Source organism: Salvelinus fontinalis, chromosome 19 (assembly GCF_029448725.1).
Source record: "Salvelinus fontinalis isolate EN_2023a chromosome 19, ASM2944872v1, whole genome shotgun sequence".
Taxonomy (NCBI): domain Eukaryota; kingdom Metazoa; phylum Chordata; class Actinopteri; order Salmoniformes; family Salmonidae; genus Salvelinus; species Salvelinus fontinalis.
In genome coordinates, this window is record NC_074683.1 from 52152695 (window position 1) to 52170017 (window position 17323).

Sequence of the window (17323 nt, forward strand, 5' to 3'; positions counted from 1 at the left end):
GGCTGTACGGTTACCACAGACTGGGGCTGTACGGTTACCACAGACTGGGGCTGTACGGTTACCACAGACTGGGGCTGTACGGTTACCACAGACTGGGGCTGTACGGTTACCACAGACTGGGGCTGTACGGTTACCACAGACTGGGGCTGTACGGTTACCACAGACTGGGGCTGTACGGTTACCACAGACTGGGGCTGTGCGGTTACCACAGACTGGGGCTGTGTGGTTACCACAGACTGGGGCTGTGTGGTTACCACAGACTGGGGCTGTGTGGTTACCACAGACTGGGGCTGTGCGGTTACCACAGACTGGGGCTGTACCTGCTGTGTGGTTACCACAGACTGGGGCTGTGCGGTTACCACAGACTGGGGCTGTATGGTTACCACAGACTGGGGCTGTACGGTTACCACAGACTGGGGCTGTACGGTTACCACAGACTGGGGCTTTAGGAGGACAGTAATAAGGGGATTATTTCCGAATGTTATACATAGAACTACACAGAGAGCTATTATACTGTTATACATAGAACTACACAGAGAGCTATTATACTGTTATACATAGAACTACACAGAGAGCTATGATACTGTTAAACATAGAACTACACAGAGAGCTATTCTACTGTTATACATAGAACTACACAGAGAGCTATTCTACTGTTATACATAGAACTACACAGAGAGCTATTCTACTGTTATACATAGAACTACACAGAGAGCTATTATACTGTTATACATAGAACTACACAGAGAGCTATGATACTGTTATACATAGAACTACACAGAGAGCTATGATACTGTTATACATAGAACTACACAGAGAGCTATTATACTGTTATACATAGAACTACACAGAGAGCTATGATACTGTTATACATAGAACTACACAGAGAGCTATGATACTGTTATACATAGAACTACACAGAGAGCTATTATACTGTTATACATAGAACTACACAGAGAGCTATTATACTGTTATACATAGAACTACAGAGACATTGTTATTACCACGGATTCACTGTATATCTGATTGTTACATACTGTGAACCTTGACGCTTTTTCGTGAACGATTTATACACAGGAGTACTTATTTCCACCTATCAGACACGCCTTTCTGGAACATCTATTTAACCTTTCACCCCTCCCTAATCAACTGATCCCTACCAAACACTCTCACCGCCTTTTTTTGTTGAATCAGAAAAGGTTGACATGAACGAGGCAGTGGATTTGATGTTTTTCTGTACGTGACAACAATGTTCTGCTGTATATAATTATTATTACCACAGGTCAGCTGATCAGCGACGATATCTCTGAGATCATCGCCCGGTTCAACAACAACTACTACACTCCTTACAGTAACCAGCTGACCACCAAGTCTGCCAGCGCTCAATACGACGACAGCTATTTAGGTAAATACTATTTTTGGGACTGAGTCCCAAATGGCACCTGGTCGAAAGTAAGGCACTACATAGGGAATAGGGTGCCATAGGGCTCTGGTGTAAAGTAGTGGACTATATAGGGAATAGGGTGCCATAGGGCTCTGGTCTAAAGTAGTGCACTATATATAGGGAATAGGGTGCCCTATGGGCTCTGGTCTAAAGTAGTGCACTATATAGGGAATAGGGTGCCATAGGCCTCTGGTCTAAAGTAGTGCACTATATAGGGAATAGGGTGCCATAGGGCCCTGGTCTAAAGTAGTGCACTATATAGGGAATAGGGTGCCATAGGGCTCTGGTCTAAAGTAGTGCACTATATATAGGGAATAGGGTGCCCTATGGGCTCTGGTCTAAAGTAGTGCACTATATAGGGAATAGGGTGCCATAGGCCTCTGGTCTAAAGTAGTGCACTATATAGGGAATAGGGCTCTGGTCAAAAGTAGGGCACTATATAGGGAATAGGGCTCTGGTCAAAAGTAGGGCACTATATAGGGAATAGGGCTCTGGTCAAAAGTAGGGCACTATATAGGGAATAGGGCTCTGGTCAAAAGTAGGGCACTATATAGGGAATAGGGTGCCCCATGTGCTCTGGTCTAAAGTAGTGGACTATATAGGGAATAGGGTGCCATAGGCCTCTGGTCTAAAGTAGTGCACTATATATAGGGAATAGGGTGCCCCATGTGCTCTGGTCTAAAGTAGTGGACTATATAGGGAATAGGGTGCCATAGGCCTCTGGTCTAAAGTAGTGCACTATATAGGGAATAGGGCTCTGGTCAAAAGTAGGGCACTATATAGGGAATAGGGTTCCATTTGAGATACAACCTCATTGTCTGGTTAAATATGTTTTGTTCACACTTCCTGTTCGGAAGTGGTGTTTTTCTAAAGGGGCAATCTGTTGACACAATCATGTGTGCTCCCTGCCACTGTTTAGGTAAAACGCTGAGGGATGAGAAAGTAACCACTCTCAATGTATAGACAGATCTATGGATGCCTGGACTGACCCTCCACGATATCAGCATTACAGCTTAAACCAGGCTATACAGGATGACCCTCCATGATATCAACATTACAGGTTGAACCATGTTTTGAGGCTATACAGGACGACCCTCCATGATATCAGCATTACAGTTTAAACCATGTTTTGAGGCTATACAGGACGACCCTCCATGATATCAACATTACCGTTTAAACCATGTTTTGAGGCTATACAGGACGACCCTCCATGATATCAACATTACAGGTTGAACCATGTTTTCACACTATAGGTCGTTATCAATAAAATGTCACCAAAAAGGTACAGAGCGTTCAATGTGGCTGCTGGGGGGCATGGAGACCCCAGCGCTGCTAAAACCACTGTCAACTCAAGGAACTCAACTCAGCTCGCATTATCTTTTAGTGTGTTAAACTCATTACAATGTTTGTTTTTTTACTTTCAGGTTACTCTGTGACCGTCGGAGACTTCAATGAGGATGGAGAAGATGGTACTTGCTCTTATTATCCTATCACTATGGTGATCTCATTCTAACATTCTGTATAGAACATCTCAATGGGGATCTCATTCTAACATTCTGTATAGAACATCTCAATGGGGATCTCATTCTAACATTCTGTATAGAACATCTCAATGGGGATCTCATTCTAACATTCTGTATAGAACATCTCAATGGGGATTTCATTCTAACATTCTGTATAGAACATCTCAATGGGGATCTCATTCTAACATTCTGTATAGAACATCTCAATGGGGATCTCATTCTAACATTCTGTATAGAACATCTCAATGGGGATCTCATTCTAACATTCTGTATAGAACATCTCAATGGGGATCTCATTCTAACATTCTGTATAGAACATCTCAATGGGGATCTCATTCTAACATTCTGTATAGAACATCTCAATGGGGATATCATTCTAACATTCTGTATAGAACATCTCAATGGGGATCTCATTCTAACGTTCTGTATAGAACAGCTCAATGGGGATCTCATTCTAACATTCTGTATAGAACATCTCAATGGGGATCTCATTCTAACATTCTGTATAGAACATCTCAATGGGGATCTCATTCTAACGTTCTGTATAGAACAGCTCAATGGGGATCTCATTCTAACATTCTGTATAGAACATCTCAATGGGGATCTCATTCTAACATTCTGTATAGAACATCTCAATGGGGATCTCATTCTAACATTCTGTATAGGACATCTCAATGGGGATCGCATTCTAACATTCTGTATAGAACATCTCAATGGTGATCTCATTCTAACATTCTGTATAGAACATCTCAATGGGGATCTCATTCTAAAATTCTGTATAGAACATCTCAATGGGGATCTCATTCTAACGTTCTGTATAGAACATCTCAATGGGGATCTCATTCTAACGTTCTGTATAGAACATCTCAATGGGGATCTCATTCTAACATTCTGTATAGAACATCTCAATGGGGATCTCATTCTAACATTCTGTATAGAACATCTCAATGGGGATCTCATTCTAACATTCTGTATAGAACATCTCAATGGGGATCTCATTCTAACATTCTGTATAGAACATCTCAATGGGGATCTCATTCTAACATTCTGTATAGAACATCTCAATGGGGATCTCATTCTAACATTCTGTATAGAACATCTCAATGGGGATCTCATTCTAACATTCTGTATAGAACATCTCAATGGGGATCTCATTCTAACATTCTGTATAGAACATCTCAATGGGGATCTCATTCTAACATTCTGTATAGAACATCTCAATGGGGATCTCATTCTAACATGCTGTATAGAACATCTCAATGGGGATCTCATTCTAACATGCTGTATAGAACATCTCAATGGGGATCTCATTCTAACATTCTGTATAGAACATCTCAATGGGGATCTCATTCTAACATTCTGTATAGAACATCTCAATGGGGATCTCATTCTAACATTCTGTATAGAACATCTCAATGGGGATCTCATTCTAACATTCTGTATAGAACATCTCAATGGGGATCTCATTCTAACATTGTAAGTGATTTCTGTTATTTCTGTTGTACAGATTATGTTACTGGGGTACCCAGGGGAGACAAAGCTCTGGGCTATGTAAGTATTATGAGCTTTTAGATACAAGCACTATAGAACTAGTTTAACCTTCATTTAACCTTCGTTCATCCTGTCCTATGATGTGTTCTGTAGTCAGCTGTCAGCACACACAGACTGGATGGCCAGGCTAACTATTATTATTTAGAGTGTAAATCTTGGTAGAAAATAGAACTCAGTCAGTTAAATGGAGTCCGTTATTTTGTCTTGCCATGTAGGTGAACATCTTCAATGGGAGGAACATGGAGTCGATGCAGAACTTCACAGGAACGCAGGTAAGCTATGGCAGTGGTTTTACTGTGTCAAAGTGGTCAGACATGTATCTATATTTCCCCTCCAGGGCACAATGCTCTGTCCAACCATCTTAGCCGTGCACGTCATAAAAGGGATGCTAGTCTCCTCTCACAGCCCATGTATGAGGCTGCGGAAGGTGAGCGAGACTGAAGAGATGCCTGGTCGTATCCCGCCCACAGTGGACCGCTGTCAAGTTACTGACCTACAGCTGGTCCTAACAACAGAAAAGTAAAAACATTTTTTTACACTAATTTAGTCATCAGAGCTGATAAAGCGCGAGAGGAAGGAGAGAGGGCGTTGCTCTAGCAGGCGGGGGCGGGGCTGTACTGTGAGCGAGCGTCGCAGGGAGGAGGGAGAGAGATAGACGTGAGACGACAACCAATCAAGCCCGACTTCGCGCTTGAGTAAACTAATAGCTGCCATAGCTAGGTTATTTATCATCCAATATGATTACGTAGTACCATAGCGCTGCTCGGTGTCCCTCTGCGGACACCAACGTCATCCTGTTATTTGTTATTGTGCCCGAGTTCACATCTGGAAGCCATTCACAGCACTAGAAGAAGAAAGATGTTAAAATGGAGGAGGGAGAGTAGAAAGAAGGGATGAGAGAGAAGAGAAGAACACTGGCTTACAGCTTGTTAACCTCGAGATGTGGAGGTCAACGACCGCTGAGCTCTCTCCTTTTGTGTTCATATTTCTGTTCTCTTTGGTGCTCCAGTTCAATACCTTAGCAAAAAAACAAGAGAACATCTTCTCACTAAGAAGAAGTAGTCCTTGAGTTTTGAAAGAAATCAATCCGAGAGTAATCTGACCATGTACTCTGTCATGTTGACTTTTTTTATTTTTTTTATTTTTTTTTATTTTTACAAATGACTGACCTACAGTTGGTATATATATATTTTTTTAAACAGCAGAAAAGTCAACGGTCCACTGTGGACGGGATACGACCAGGCATCAAATGTGATTACATAGTACCTGTCTTGACTGCATCAAAACAGGAGAAGCTAGTTACGCTAGCTAACGTTAGCTAGCTAGGCTAATAGAAGCGGTATTATGTGCTTTCTCATCCTACACTTACAAATAACAATAACTCCATTCAGACAATTTAGTGCCAGCCTACCTGTTGGCTCTTGGTTGTTGTAGCCTAGCCTTCTCCTTTTTTAAACTTTTAATTCGGTCCTTTTAATTTCATCTTCCATTGATTTTTAGATATTTCCTAACTTTTGCTACACACGGAGCGCTGAGGCTCTATGATATGTAGCCTATTGCCGCTTTGATGACTCCTGATTGGCCAACGACAAGCTACACGCGCGCCACGCTCTACTCTGGTGAAAAGCAAGAGCGGCAGCAGCATCAATGATAACATTTCTCGCTCTACTGCAGCGATCTGTTAGGATCTGTACAGGCTCTTCTGGACAAGTTAGTTACACTTACCCGAGGAGACCCGTGACAATCAGATCTGACCCAGACCCGTAACGTTATTTAGAATTGTGGACCCGGACCCTCTCGGGTATTCTGGTACAGGTTGATCCTTGAAGACCTGTAAGTCACAGTGTTGAGTCTATTCAGGGATACGAACCCCTCCTCTCTCTCTCTCTCTCTCTCTCACACACACACACACACACACACACACACACACACACACACACACGTTAACAGCCTATACATTTCCAGACTCTTCTCCTCTGTTCTCCATGTAAATCATGAAACGGTGTGTGTGTGTGTGTGTGTGTGTGTGTGTCGACTCCGAGCCAACAGGACGTTAGAAATGCTGACATAATTGATTAGCTTTTTAGTTTTTGAGCGTTCCTCCTGGAATCTGTTCCACCCACACAGAGACAGACGGCGATGAAGAACAACTCCGATATACAACTCCGATATACCTTCTCTCTCTCTCTCTTTGTAGCTACTTCTGCTTCAGATGCACTCATCATTTGTAGACTCACTGCTCTTCTACACGATGTGAGCTAGAAGGAATCTGTCCCTGTCTGGAATCTGTAGTAATCCATATGTACATTTTTACATTTACATTTTAGTCATTTAGCAGACGCTCTTATCCAGAGCGACTTACAGTAGAGTGCATACATTTTTTTTTTTTACATTTTACATACTGAGACAAGGATATCCCTACCGGCCAAACCCTCCCTAACCCGGACGACGCTATGCCAATTGTGCGTCGCCCCACGGACCTCCCGGTTGCGGCCGGCTGCGACAGAGCCGGGGCGCGAACCCAGCCCAGCCTGGGCGCGAACCCAGAGACTCTGGTGGCGCAGCTAGTGCCCTAGACCACTGCTCCACCCGGGAGGTCATGTAGATCCTAACGGTGGACTGTATGGAGGAATAGTAGGCTACGAGATCTCTGGAAGATCTCATTGTATTTCTCTCTGCCTTTTTTCCTCAGATGGCAGCCTACTTTGGCCATTCAGTGGCAGCGACCGACCTCAATAATGATGGGTAAGTGATGATGTTTTATATAAAACTGGTTGTTTGGATGCTGATTGGACGAGCAGCGTTCCAAGCCGTGCTGGATTGGCCGTCACAGACACAGACCTTTGGCTGCTAACAGTTCCATCTGAAAATGACCACTGCTCCTCCATCAGAATATCACGTTGCTGTCTGAATCATCTCTTGTATTTATCTCAAATCACACATTATTTCCTCTTGCTTCCAGCCTAGCATTTAGTTTGGTACAGCGGGGGTTAATATAAACATTTAGTTTGGTACAGCGGGGGTTAATATAAACCTAGCATTTAGTTTGGTACAGTGGGGGTTAATATAAGCATTTAGTTTGGTACAGCGGGGTTAATATAAGCATTTAGTTTGGTACAGCGGGGGTTAATATAAGCATTTAGTTTGGTACAGCGGGGGTTAATATAAGCATTTAGTTTGGTACAGCGGGGGTTAATATAAGCATTTCGTTTGGTACAGCGGGGGTTAATATAAGCATTTCGTTTGGTACAGCGGGGGTTAATATAAGCATTTCGTTTGGTACAGCGGGGTTAATATAAGCATTTAGTTTGGTACAGTGGGGGTTAATATAAGCATTTAGTTTGGTATAGCGGGGGTTAATATAAACCTAGCATTTAGTTTGGTACAGCGGGGGTTAATATAAGCCTAGCATTTAGTTTGGTACAGCGGGGTTAATATAAGCCTAGCATTTAGTTTGGTACAGCGGGGGTTAATATAAGCCTAGCATTTAGTTTGGTACAGCGGGGTTAATATAAGCATTTAGTTTGGTACAGCGGGGGTTAATATAAACCTAGCATTTAGTTTGGTGCAGCGGGGGTTAATATAAACCTAGCATTTAGTTTGGTACAGCGGGGGTTAATATAAGCCTAGCATTTAGTTTGGTACAGCGGGGGTTAATATAAGCCTAGCATTTAGTTTGGTACAGCGGGGTTAATATAAGCCTAGCATTTAGTTTGGTATAGCGGGGGTTAATATAAACCTAGCATTTAGTTTGGTACAGCGGGGGTTAATATAAGCCTAGCATTTAGTTTGGTACAGCGGGGGTTAATATAAGCCTAGCATTTAGTTTGGTATAGCGGGGGTTAATATAAACCTAGCATTTAGTTTGGTACAGCGGGGGTTAATATAAGCATTTAGTTTGGTACAGCAGGGGTTAATATAAGCATTTAGTTTGGTACAGCGGGGGTTAATATAAGCATTTAGTTTGGTACAGCGGGGGTTAATATAAACCTAGCATTTAGTTTGGTACAGCAGGGTTAATATAAGTATTTAGTTTGGTACAGCGGGGTTAATATAAACCTAGCATTTAGTTTGGTACAGCAGGGGTTAATATAAACCTAGCATTTGGTTTGGTACAGCGGGGGTTAATATAAACCTAGCATTTAGTTTGGTACAGCAGGGGTTAATATAAGCATTTAGTTTGGTACAGCAGGGGTTAATATAAGCATTTAGTTTGGTACAGCGGGGGTTAATATAAACCTAGCATTTAGTTTGGTACAGCGGGGGTTAATATAAGCATTTAGTTTGGTACAGCGGGGGTTAATATAAGCATTTAGTTTGGTACAGCGGGGGTTAATATAAGCATTTAGTTTGGTACAGCGGGGGTTAAAAAAAGCATTTAGTTTGGTACAGTGGGGGGTTGATATAAGCATTTAGTTTGGTACAGCGGGGGTTAATATAAGCATTTAGTTTGGTACAGCGGGGGTTAATATAAACCTAGCATTTAGTTTGGTACAGCGGGGGTTAATATAAGCATTTAGTTTGGTACAGCAGGGGTTAATATAAGCATTTAGTTTGGTACAGCAGGGGTAAATATAAACATTTAGTTTGGTACAGCGGGGGTTAATATCAGCCTAGCATTTAGTTTGGTACAGCGGGGGTTAATATAAGCATTTAGTTTGGTACAGCGGGGGTTAATATCAGTCTAGCATTTAGTTTGGTACAGCGGGGTTAATATAAGCCTAGCATTTAGTTTGGTACAGCGGGGGTTAATATCAGTCTAGCATTTAGTTTGGTACAGTGGGGGTTAATATAAGCCTAGCATTTAGTTTGGTACAGCGGGGTTAATATAAGCCTAGCATTTAGTTTGGTACAGCGGGGTTAATATAAGCCTAGCATTTAGTTTGGTACAGCGGGGTTAATATAAGCCTAGCATTTAGTTTGGTACAGCAGGGGTTAATATCAGTCTAGCATTTAGTTTGGTACAGCGGGGTTAATATAAGCATTTAGTTTGGTACAGCGGGGGTTAATATAAGCATTTAGTTTGGTACAGCGGGGGTTAATATAAGCATTTAGTTTGGTACAGCGGGGTTAATATAAGCATTTAGTTTGGTACAGCGGGGGTTAATATAAGCATTTAGTTTGGTACAGCGGGGTTAATATAAGCATTTAGTTTGGTACAGCGGGGGTTAATATCAGTCTAGCATTTAGTTTGGTACAGCGGGGTTAATATCAGTCTAGCATTTAGTTTGGTACAGCAGGGGTAAATATAAACATTTAGTTTGGTACAGCGGGAGTTAATATCAGCCTAGCATTTAGTTTTGTACAGCGGGGGTTAATATCAGCCTAGCATTTAGTTTGGTACAGCGGGGTTAATATAAGCATTTAGTTTGGTACAGCAGGGGTTAATATAAGCCTAGCATTTAGTTTGGTACAGCGGGGGTTAATATAAGCCTAGCATTTAGTTTGGTACAGCAGGGGTTAATATAAGCATTTAGTTTGGTACAGCAGGGTTAATATAAGCATTTAGTTTGGTACAGCAGGGGTTAATATAAGCCTAGCATTTAGTTTGGTACAGCGGGGGTTAATATAAGCCTAGCATTTAGTTTGGTACAGCGGGGGTTAATATAAGCATTTAGTTTGGTACAGCGGGGTTAATATAAGCATTTAGTTTGGTACAGCGGGGGTTAATATAAACCTAGCATTTAGTTTGGTACAGCGGGGGTTAATATAAGCCTAGCATTTAGTTTGGTACAGCGGGGGTTAATATAAGCCTAGCATTTAGTTTGGTACAGCGGGGGTTAATATAAGCATATAGTTTGGTATAGTGGGGGTTAATATAAGCATTTAGTTTGGTACAGCGGGGGTTAATATAAACCTAGCATTTAGTTTGGTACAGCGGGGGTTAATATAAACCTAGCATTTAGTTTGGTATAGCGGGGGTTAACATAAGCATTTAGTTTGGACAGCAGGGGTTAATATAAGCATTTAGTTTGGTACAGCGGGGGTTAATATAAGCATTTAGTTTGGTACAGCGGGGGTTAATATAAGCATTTAGTTTGGTACAGCGGGGGTTAATATAAGCATTAGTTTGGTACAGCGGGGGTTAATATAAGCATTTAGTTTGGTACAGCGGGGTTAATATCAGCCTATTATTTAGTTTGGTACAGTGGGGGGTTAATATAAGCATTTAGTTTGGTACAGCGGGGTTAATATAAGCATTTAGTTTGGTACAGCGGGGGTTAATATAAACCTAGCATTTAGTTTGGTACAGCGGGGGTTAATATAAGCATTTAGTTTGGTACAGCAGGGGTAAATATAAACATTTAGTTTGGTACAGCGGGGGTTAATATCAGCCTAGCATTTAGTTTGGTACAGCGGGGGTTAATATAAGCATTTAGTTTGGTACAGCGGGGGTTAATATCAGTCTAGCATTTAGTTTGGTACAGCGGGGTTAATATAAGCCTAGCATTTAGTTTGGTACAGCGGGGGTTAATATCAGCCTAGCATTTAGTTTGGTACAGCGGGGGTTAATATAAGCGTTTAGTTTGGTACAGCGGGGGTTAATATCAGTCTAGCATTTAGTTTGGTACAGCGGGGTTAATATAAGCCTAGCATTTAGTTTGGTACAGCGGGGGTTAATATCAGTCTAGCATTTAGTTTGGTACAGTGGGGGTTAATATAAGCCTAGCATTTAGTTTGGTACAGCGGGGTTAATATAAGCCTAGCATTTAGTTTGGTACAGCGGGGTTAATATAAGCCTAGCATTTAGTTTGGTACAGCGGGGTTAATATAAGCCTAGCATTTAGTTTGGTACAGCAGGGGTTAATATCAGTCTAGCATTTAGTTTGGTACAGCGGGGTTAATATAAGCATTTAGTTTGGTACAGCGGGGGTTAATATAAGCATTTAGTTTGGTACAGCGGGGGTTAATATAAGCATTTAGTTTGGTACAGCGGGGGTTAATATCAGCCTAGCATTTAGTTTGGTACAGGGGGGGTTAATATAAGCCTAGCATTTAGTTTGGTACAGCGGGGTTAATATAAGCCTAGCATTTAGTTTGGTACAGCAGGGGTTAATATCAGTCTAGCATTTAGTTTGGTACAGCGGGGTTAATATAAGCATTTAGTTTGGTACAGCGGGGGTTAATATAAGCATTTAGTTTGGTACAGCGGGGGTTAATATAAGCATTTAGTTTGGTACAGCGGGGTTAATATAAGCATTTAGTTTGGTACAGCGGGGGTTAATATAAGCATTTAGTTTGGTACAGCGGGGTTAATATAAGCATTTAGTTTGGTACAGCGGGGGTTAATATCAGTCTAGCATTTAGTTTGGTACAGCGGGGTTAATATCAGTCTAGCATTTAGTTTGGTACAGCAGGGGTAAATATAAACATTTAGTTTGGTACAGCGGGAGTTAATATCAGCCTAGCATTTAGTTTTGTACAGCGGGGGTTAATATCAGCCTAGCATTTAGTTTGGTACAGCGGGGTTAATATAAGCATTTAGTTTGGTACAGCAGGGGTTAATATAAGCCTAGCATTTAGTTTGGTACAGCGGGGGTTAATATAAGCCTAGCATTTAGTTTGGTACAGCAGGGGTTAATATAAGCATTTAGTTTGGTACAGCAGGGTTAATATAAGCATTTAGTTTGGTACAGCAGGGGTTAATATAAGCCTAGCATTTAGTTTGGTACAGCGGGGGTTAATATAAGCCTAGCATTTAGTTTGGTACAGCGGGGGTTAATATAAGCATTTAGTTTGGTACAGCGGGGTTAATATAAGCATTTAGTTTGGTACAGCGGGGGTTAATATAAACCTAGCATTTAGTTTGGTACAGCGGGGCTTAATATAAGCCTAGCATTTAGTTTGGTACAGCGGGGGTTAATATAAGCCTAGCATTTAGTTTGGTACAGCGGGGGTTAATATAAGCATATAGTTTGGTATAGTGGGGGTTAATATAAGCATTTAGTTTGGTACAGCGGGGGTTAATATAAACCTAGCATTTAGTTTGGTACAGCGGGGGTTAATATAAACCTAGCATTTAGTTTGGTATAGCGGGGGTTAACATAAGCATTTAGTTTGGACAGCAGGGGTTAATATAAGCATTTAGTTTGGTACAGCGGGGGTTAATATAAGCATTTAGTTTGGTACAGCGGGGGTTAATATAAGCATTTAGTTTGGTACAGCGGGGGTTAATATAAGCATTAGTTTGGTACAGCGGGGGTTAATATAAGCATTTAGTTTGGTACAGCGGGGTTAATATCAGCCTATTATTTAGTTTGGTACAGTGGGGGGTTAATATAAGCATTTAGTTTGGTACAGCGGGGTTAATATAAGCATTTAGTTTGGTACAGCGGGGGTTAATATAAACCTAGCATTTAGTTTGGTACAGCGGGGGTTAATATAAGCATTTAGTTTGGTACAGCAGGGGTAAATATAAACATTTAGTTTGGTACAGCGGGGGTTAATATCAGCCTAGCATTTAGTTTGGTACAGCGGGGGTTAATATAAGCATTTAGTTTGGTACAGCGGGGGTTAATATCAGTCTAGCATTTAGTTTGGTACAGCGGGGTTAATATAAGCCTAGCATTTAGTTTGGTACAGCGGGGGTTAATATCAGCCTAGCATTTAGTTTGGTACAGCGGGGGTTAATATAAGCATTTAGTTTGGTACAGCGGGGGTTAATATCAGTCTAGCATTTAGTTTGGTACAGCGGGGTTAATATAAGCCTAGCATTTAGTTTGGTACAGCGGGGGTTAATATCAGTCTAGCATTTAGTTTGGTACAGTGGGGGTTAATATAAGCCTAGCATTTAGTTTGGTACAGCGGGGTTAATATAAGCCTAGCATTTAGTTTGGTACAGCGGGGTTAATATAAGCCTAGCATTTAGTTTGGTACAGCGGGGTTAATATAAGCCTAGCATTTAGTTTGGTACAGCAGGGGTTAATATCAGTCTAGCATTTAGTTTGGTACAGCGGGGTTAATATAAGCATTTAGTTTGGTACAGCGGGGGTTAATATAAGCATTTAGTTTGGTACAGCGGGGGTTAATATAAGCATTTAGTTTGGTACAGCGGGGGTTAATATCAGCCTAGCATTTAGTTTGGTACAGGGGGGGTTAATATAAGCCTAGCATTTAGTTTGGTACAGCGGGGTTAATATCAGTCTAGCATTTAGTTTGGTACAGCAGGGGTAAATATAAACATTTAGTTTGGTACAGCGGGAGTTAATATAAGCCTAGCATTCAGTTTGGTACAGCGGGGGTTAATATAAGCATTTAGTTTGGTACAGCGGGGGTTAATATAAGCATTTAGTTTGGTACAGCGGGGTTAATATAAGCATTTAGTTTGGTACAGCGGGGGTTAATATAAGCATATAGTTTGGTACAGCGGGGGTTAATATAAGCATTTAGTTTGGTACAGCGGGGGTTAATATCAGCCTAGCATTTAGTTTGGTACAGCGGGGTTAATATAAGCATTTAGTTTGGTACAGCAGGGGTTAATATAAGCCTAGCATTTAGTTTGGTACAGCGGGGGTTAATATAAGCATTTAGTTTGGTACAGCGGGGTTAATATAAGCATTTAGTTTGGTACAGCGGGGGTTAATATAAGCCTAGCATTTAGTTTGGTACAGCGGGGGTTAATATAAGCATATAGTTTGGTATAGCGGGGGTTAATATAAGCATTTAGTTTGGTACAGCGGGGGTTAATATAAACCTAGCATTTAGTTTGGTACAGCGGGGGTTAATATAAACCTAGCATTTAGTTTGGTATAGCGGGGGTTAACATAAGCATTTAGTTTGGTACAGCAGGGGTTAATATAAGCATTTAGTTTGGTACAGCGGGGGTTAATATAAGCATTTAGTTTGGTACAGCGGGGTTAATATAAGCATTTAGTTTGGTACAGCAGGGGTTAATATAAGCCTAGCATTTAGTTTGGTACAGCGGGGGTTAATATAAGCATTTAGTTTGGTACAGCAGGGTTAATATAAGCATTTAGTTTGGTACAGCGGGGGTTAATATAAGCCTAGCATTTAGTTTGGTACAGCGGGGGTTATTATAAGCATTTAGTTTGGTACAGCGGGGTTAATATAAGCATTTAGTTTGGTACAGCGGGGGATAATATAAGCCTAGCATTTATTTTGATACAGCGGGGGTTAATATAAGCCTAGCATTTAGTTTGGTACAGCGGGGGTTAATATAAGCCTAGCATTTAGTTTGGTACAGCGGGGGTTAATATAAGCATATAGTTTGGTATAGTGGGGGTTAATATAAGCATTTAGTTTGGTACAGCGGGGGTTAATATAAACCTAGCATTTAGTTTGGTACAGCGGGGGTTAATATAAACCTAGCATTTAGTTTGGTATAGCGGGGGTTAACATAAGCATTTCGTTTGGTACAGCAGGGGTTAATATAAGCATTTCGTTTGGTACAGCGTGGGTTAATATAAACCTAGCATTTAGTTTGGTACAGCGGGGGTTAAAATAAGCATTTAGTTTGGTACAGCGGGGGTTAATATAAGCATTTTTATTGGTACAGCGGGGGTTAATATAAGCATTTAGTTTGGTACAGCGGGGGTTAATATAAGCATTTAGTTTGGTACAGCGGGGGTTAATATCAGCCTATTATTTAGTTTGGTACAGTGGGGGGTTAATGTAAGCATTTAGTTTGGTACAGCGGGGTTAATATAAGCATTTAGTTTGGTACAGCGGGGGTTAATATAAACCTAGCATTTAGTTTGGTACAGCGGGGGTTAATATAAGCATTTAGTTTGGTACAGCAGGGGTTAATATAAGCATTTAGTTTGGTACAGCAGGGGTTAATATAAGCATTTAGTTTGGTACAGCGGGGGTTAATATCAGCCTAGCATTTAGTTTGGTACAGCGGGGTTAATATAAGCCTAGCATTTAGTTTGGTACAGCGGGGGTTAATATCAGTCTAGCATTTAGTTTGTACAGTGGGGGTTAATATAAGCCTAGCATTTAGTTTGGTACAGCGGGGTTAATATAAGCCTAGCATTTAGTTTGGTACAGCGGGGTTAATATAAGCCTAGCATTTAGTTTGGTACAGCGGGGTTAATATAAGCCTAGCATTTAGTTTGGTACAGCAGGGGTTAATATCAGTCTAGCATTTAGTTTGGTACAGCGGGGTTAATATAAGCATTTAGTTTGGTACAGCGGGGGTTAATATAAGCATTTAGTTTGGTACAGCGGGGGTTAATATAAGCATTTAGTTTGGTACAGCGGGGTTAATATAAGCATTTAGTTTGGTACAGCGGGGGTTAATATCAGTCTAGCATTTAGTTTGGTACAGCGGGGTTAATATAAGCATTTAGTTTGGTACAGCGGGGGTTAATATAAGCATTTAGTTTGGTACAGCGGGGGTTAATATAAGCATTTAGTTTGGTACAGCGGGGTTAATATAAGCATTTAGTTTGGTACAGCGGGGGTTAATATCAGCCTAGCATTTAGTTTGGTACAGCGGGGGTTAATATCAGCCTAGCATTTAGTTTGGTACAGCGGGGTTAATATCAGTCTAGCATTTAGTTTGGTACAGCAGGGGTAAATATAAACATTTAGTTTGGTACAGCGGGAGTTAATATCAGCCTAGCATTTAGTTTGGTACAGCGGGGGTTAATATCAGTCTAGCATTTAGTTTGGTACAGCGGGGTTAATATAAGCCTAGCATTTAGTTTGGTACAGCGGGGGTTAATATCAGTCTAGCATTTAGTTTGGTACAGCGGGGTTAATATAAGCCTAGCATTTAGTTTGGTACAGCGGGGGTTAATATAAGCATTTAGTTTGGTACAGCGGGGGTTAATATAAGCCTAGCATTTAGTTTGGTACAGCGGGGTTAATATCAGTCTAGCATTTAGTTTGGTACAGCGGGGGTTAATATAAGCATATAGTTTGGTACAGCGGGGGTTAATATAAGCATTTAGTCTGGTACAGCGGGGGTTAATATCAGCCTAGCATTTAGTTTGGTACAGCGGGGTTAATATAAGCATTTAGTTTGGTACAGCAGGGGTTAATATAAGCCTATCATTTAGTTTGGTACAGCGGGGGTTAATATAAGCCTAGCATTTAGTTTGGTACAGCGGGGGTTAATATAAACCTAGCATTTAGTTTGGTACTTTAACTATTCCCTCTGTCTGTTTTTCCCCCCTTTGCTACCTACAACCATTCTTCAGGATATTTATTAATGGTAAAGAGAGCTTTTATAAAGTGTTGGGTTCTGCTCAAGGCATATAGATGTTCATGTCCTGTTTCAGTGTTCATTTATCTCAAGAAGAAGACAAGCCTGGTAATTATACAGGCCATCAAGTCCTCTCCTGAGTCCTCACTGCTTTCAGATGACGCAGCTGAAATATGTTGGCTGAATTAGTTACAGTTACTACCATCCATGATTTTTTAATAGGATGAATATATGTTTACTCTAAATGCAGACAGATGCAGCTGTAATATCCGGGCTGATTTTTAAGTAGGTTATGTCATACCATCCGTGCTTCAGTTGCTGTGCCGATACCACGTAGGACATTTTTGAATATTTTGTGGAGATTAAGTCCATAAAAGCCCAAATATTGTACACGGTCAATTATAAGACAAAAAAAAAAGAGTTAGTTTCGTAAAACAGATGATGACTATTCCTGTACTGAATAACACTCTTTAAATGGAGAGTCCATATTGATCATGTTTCATAGTACAGTGTTAGGCTTCGTCTATGTTCGGGAAACCAGCCCAAAAAGGTTATTAAAACGTCTAAGAGGGTTACTTTCTATCTCATTGAAATGTCCATCTCTGTCTGAGCATTTTAAAGTACATATCGCGG

At 41.0% G+C, this 17323-nt stretch overlaps 1 protein-coding gene across 1 annotated transcript in view; it reads left to right on the top strand.

The window, feature by feature from the left end:
* LOC129816943 (integrin alpha-V-like) overlaps nt 1-17323 on the top strand; it is an 86910-nt gene that overhangs the window by 14756 nt on the left and 54831 nt on the right. The window contains exons 7-11 of the mRNA XM_055871925.1: nt 1283-1405; nt 2869-2913; nt 4475-4518; nt 4734-4790; nt 7211-7263. Of these exons, the coding sequence (XP_055727900.1) occupies nt 1283-1405; nt 2869-2913; nt 4475-4518; nt 4734-4790; nt 7211-7263 (322 nt within the window). The remainder of the gene's footprint in view (nt 1-1282; nt 1406-2868; nt 2914-4474; nt 4519-4733; nt 4791-7210; nt 7264-17323) is intronic.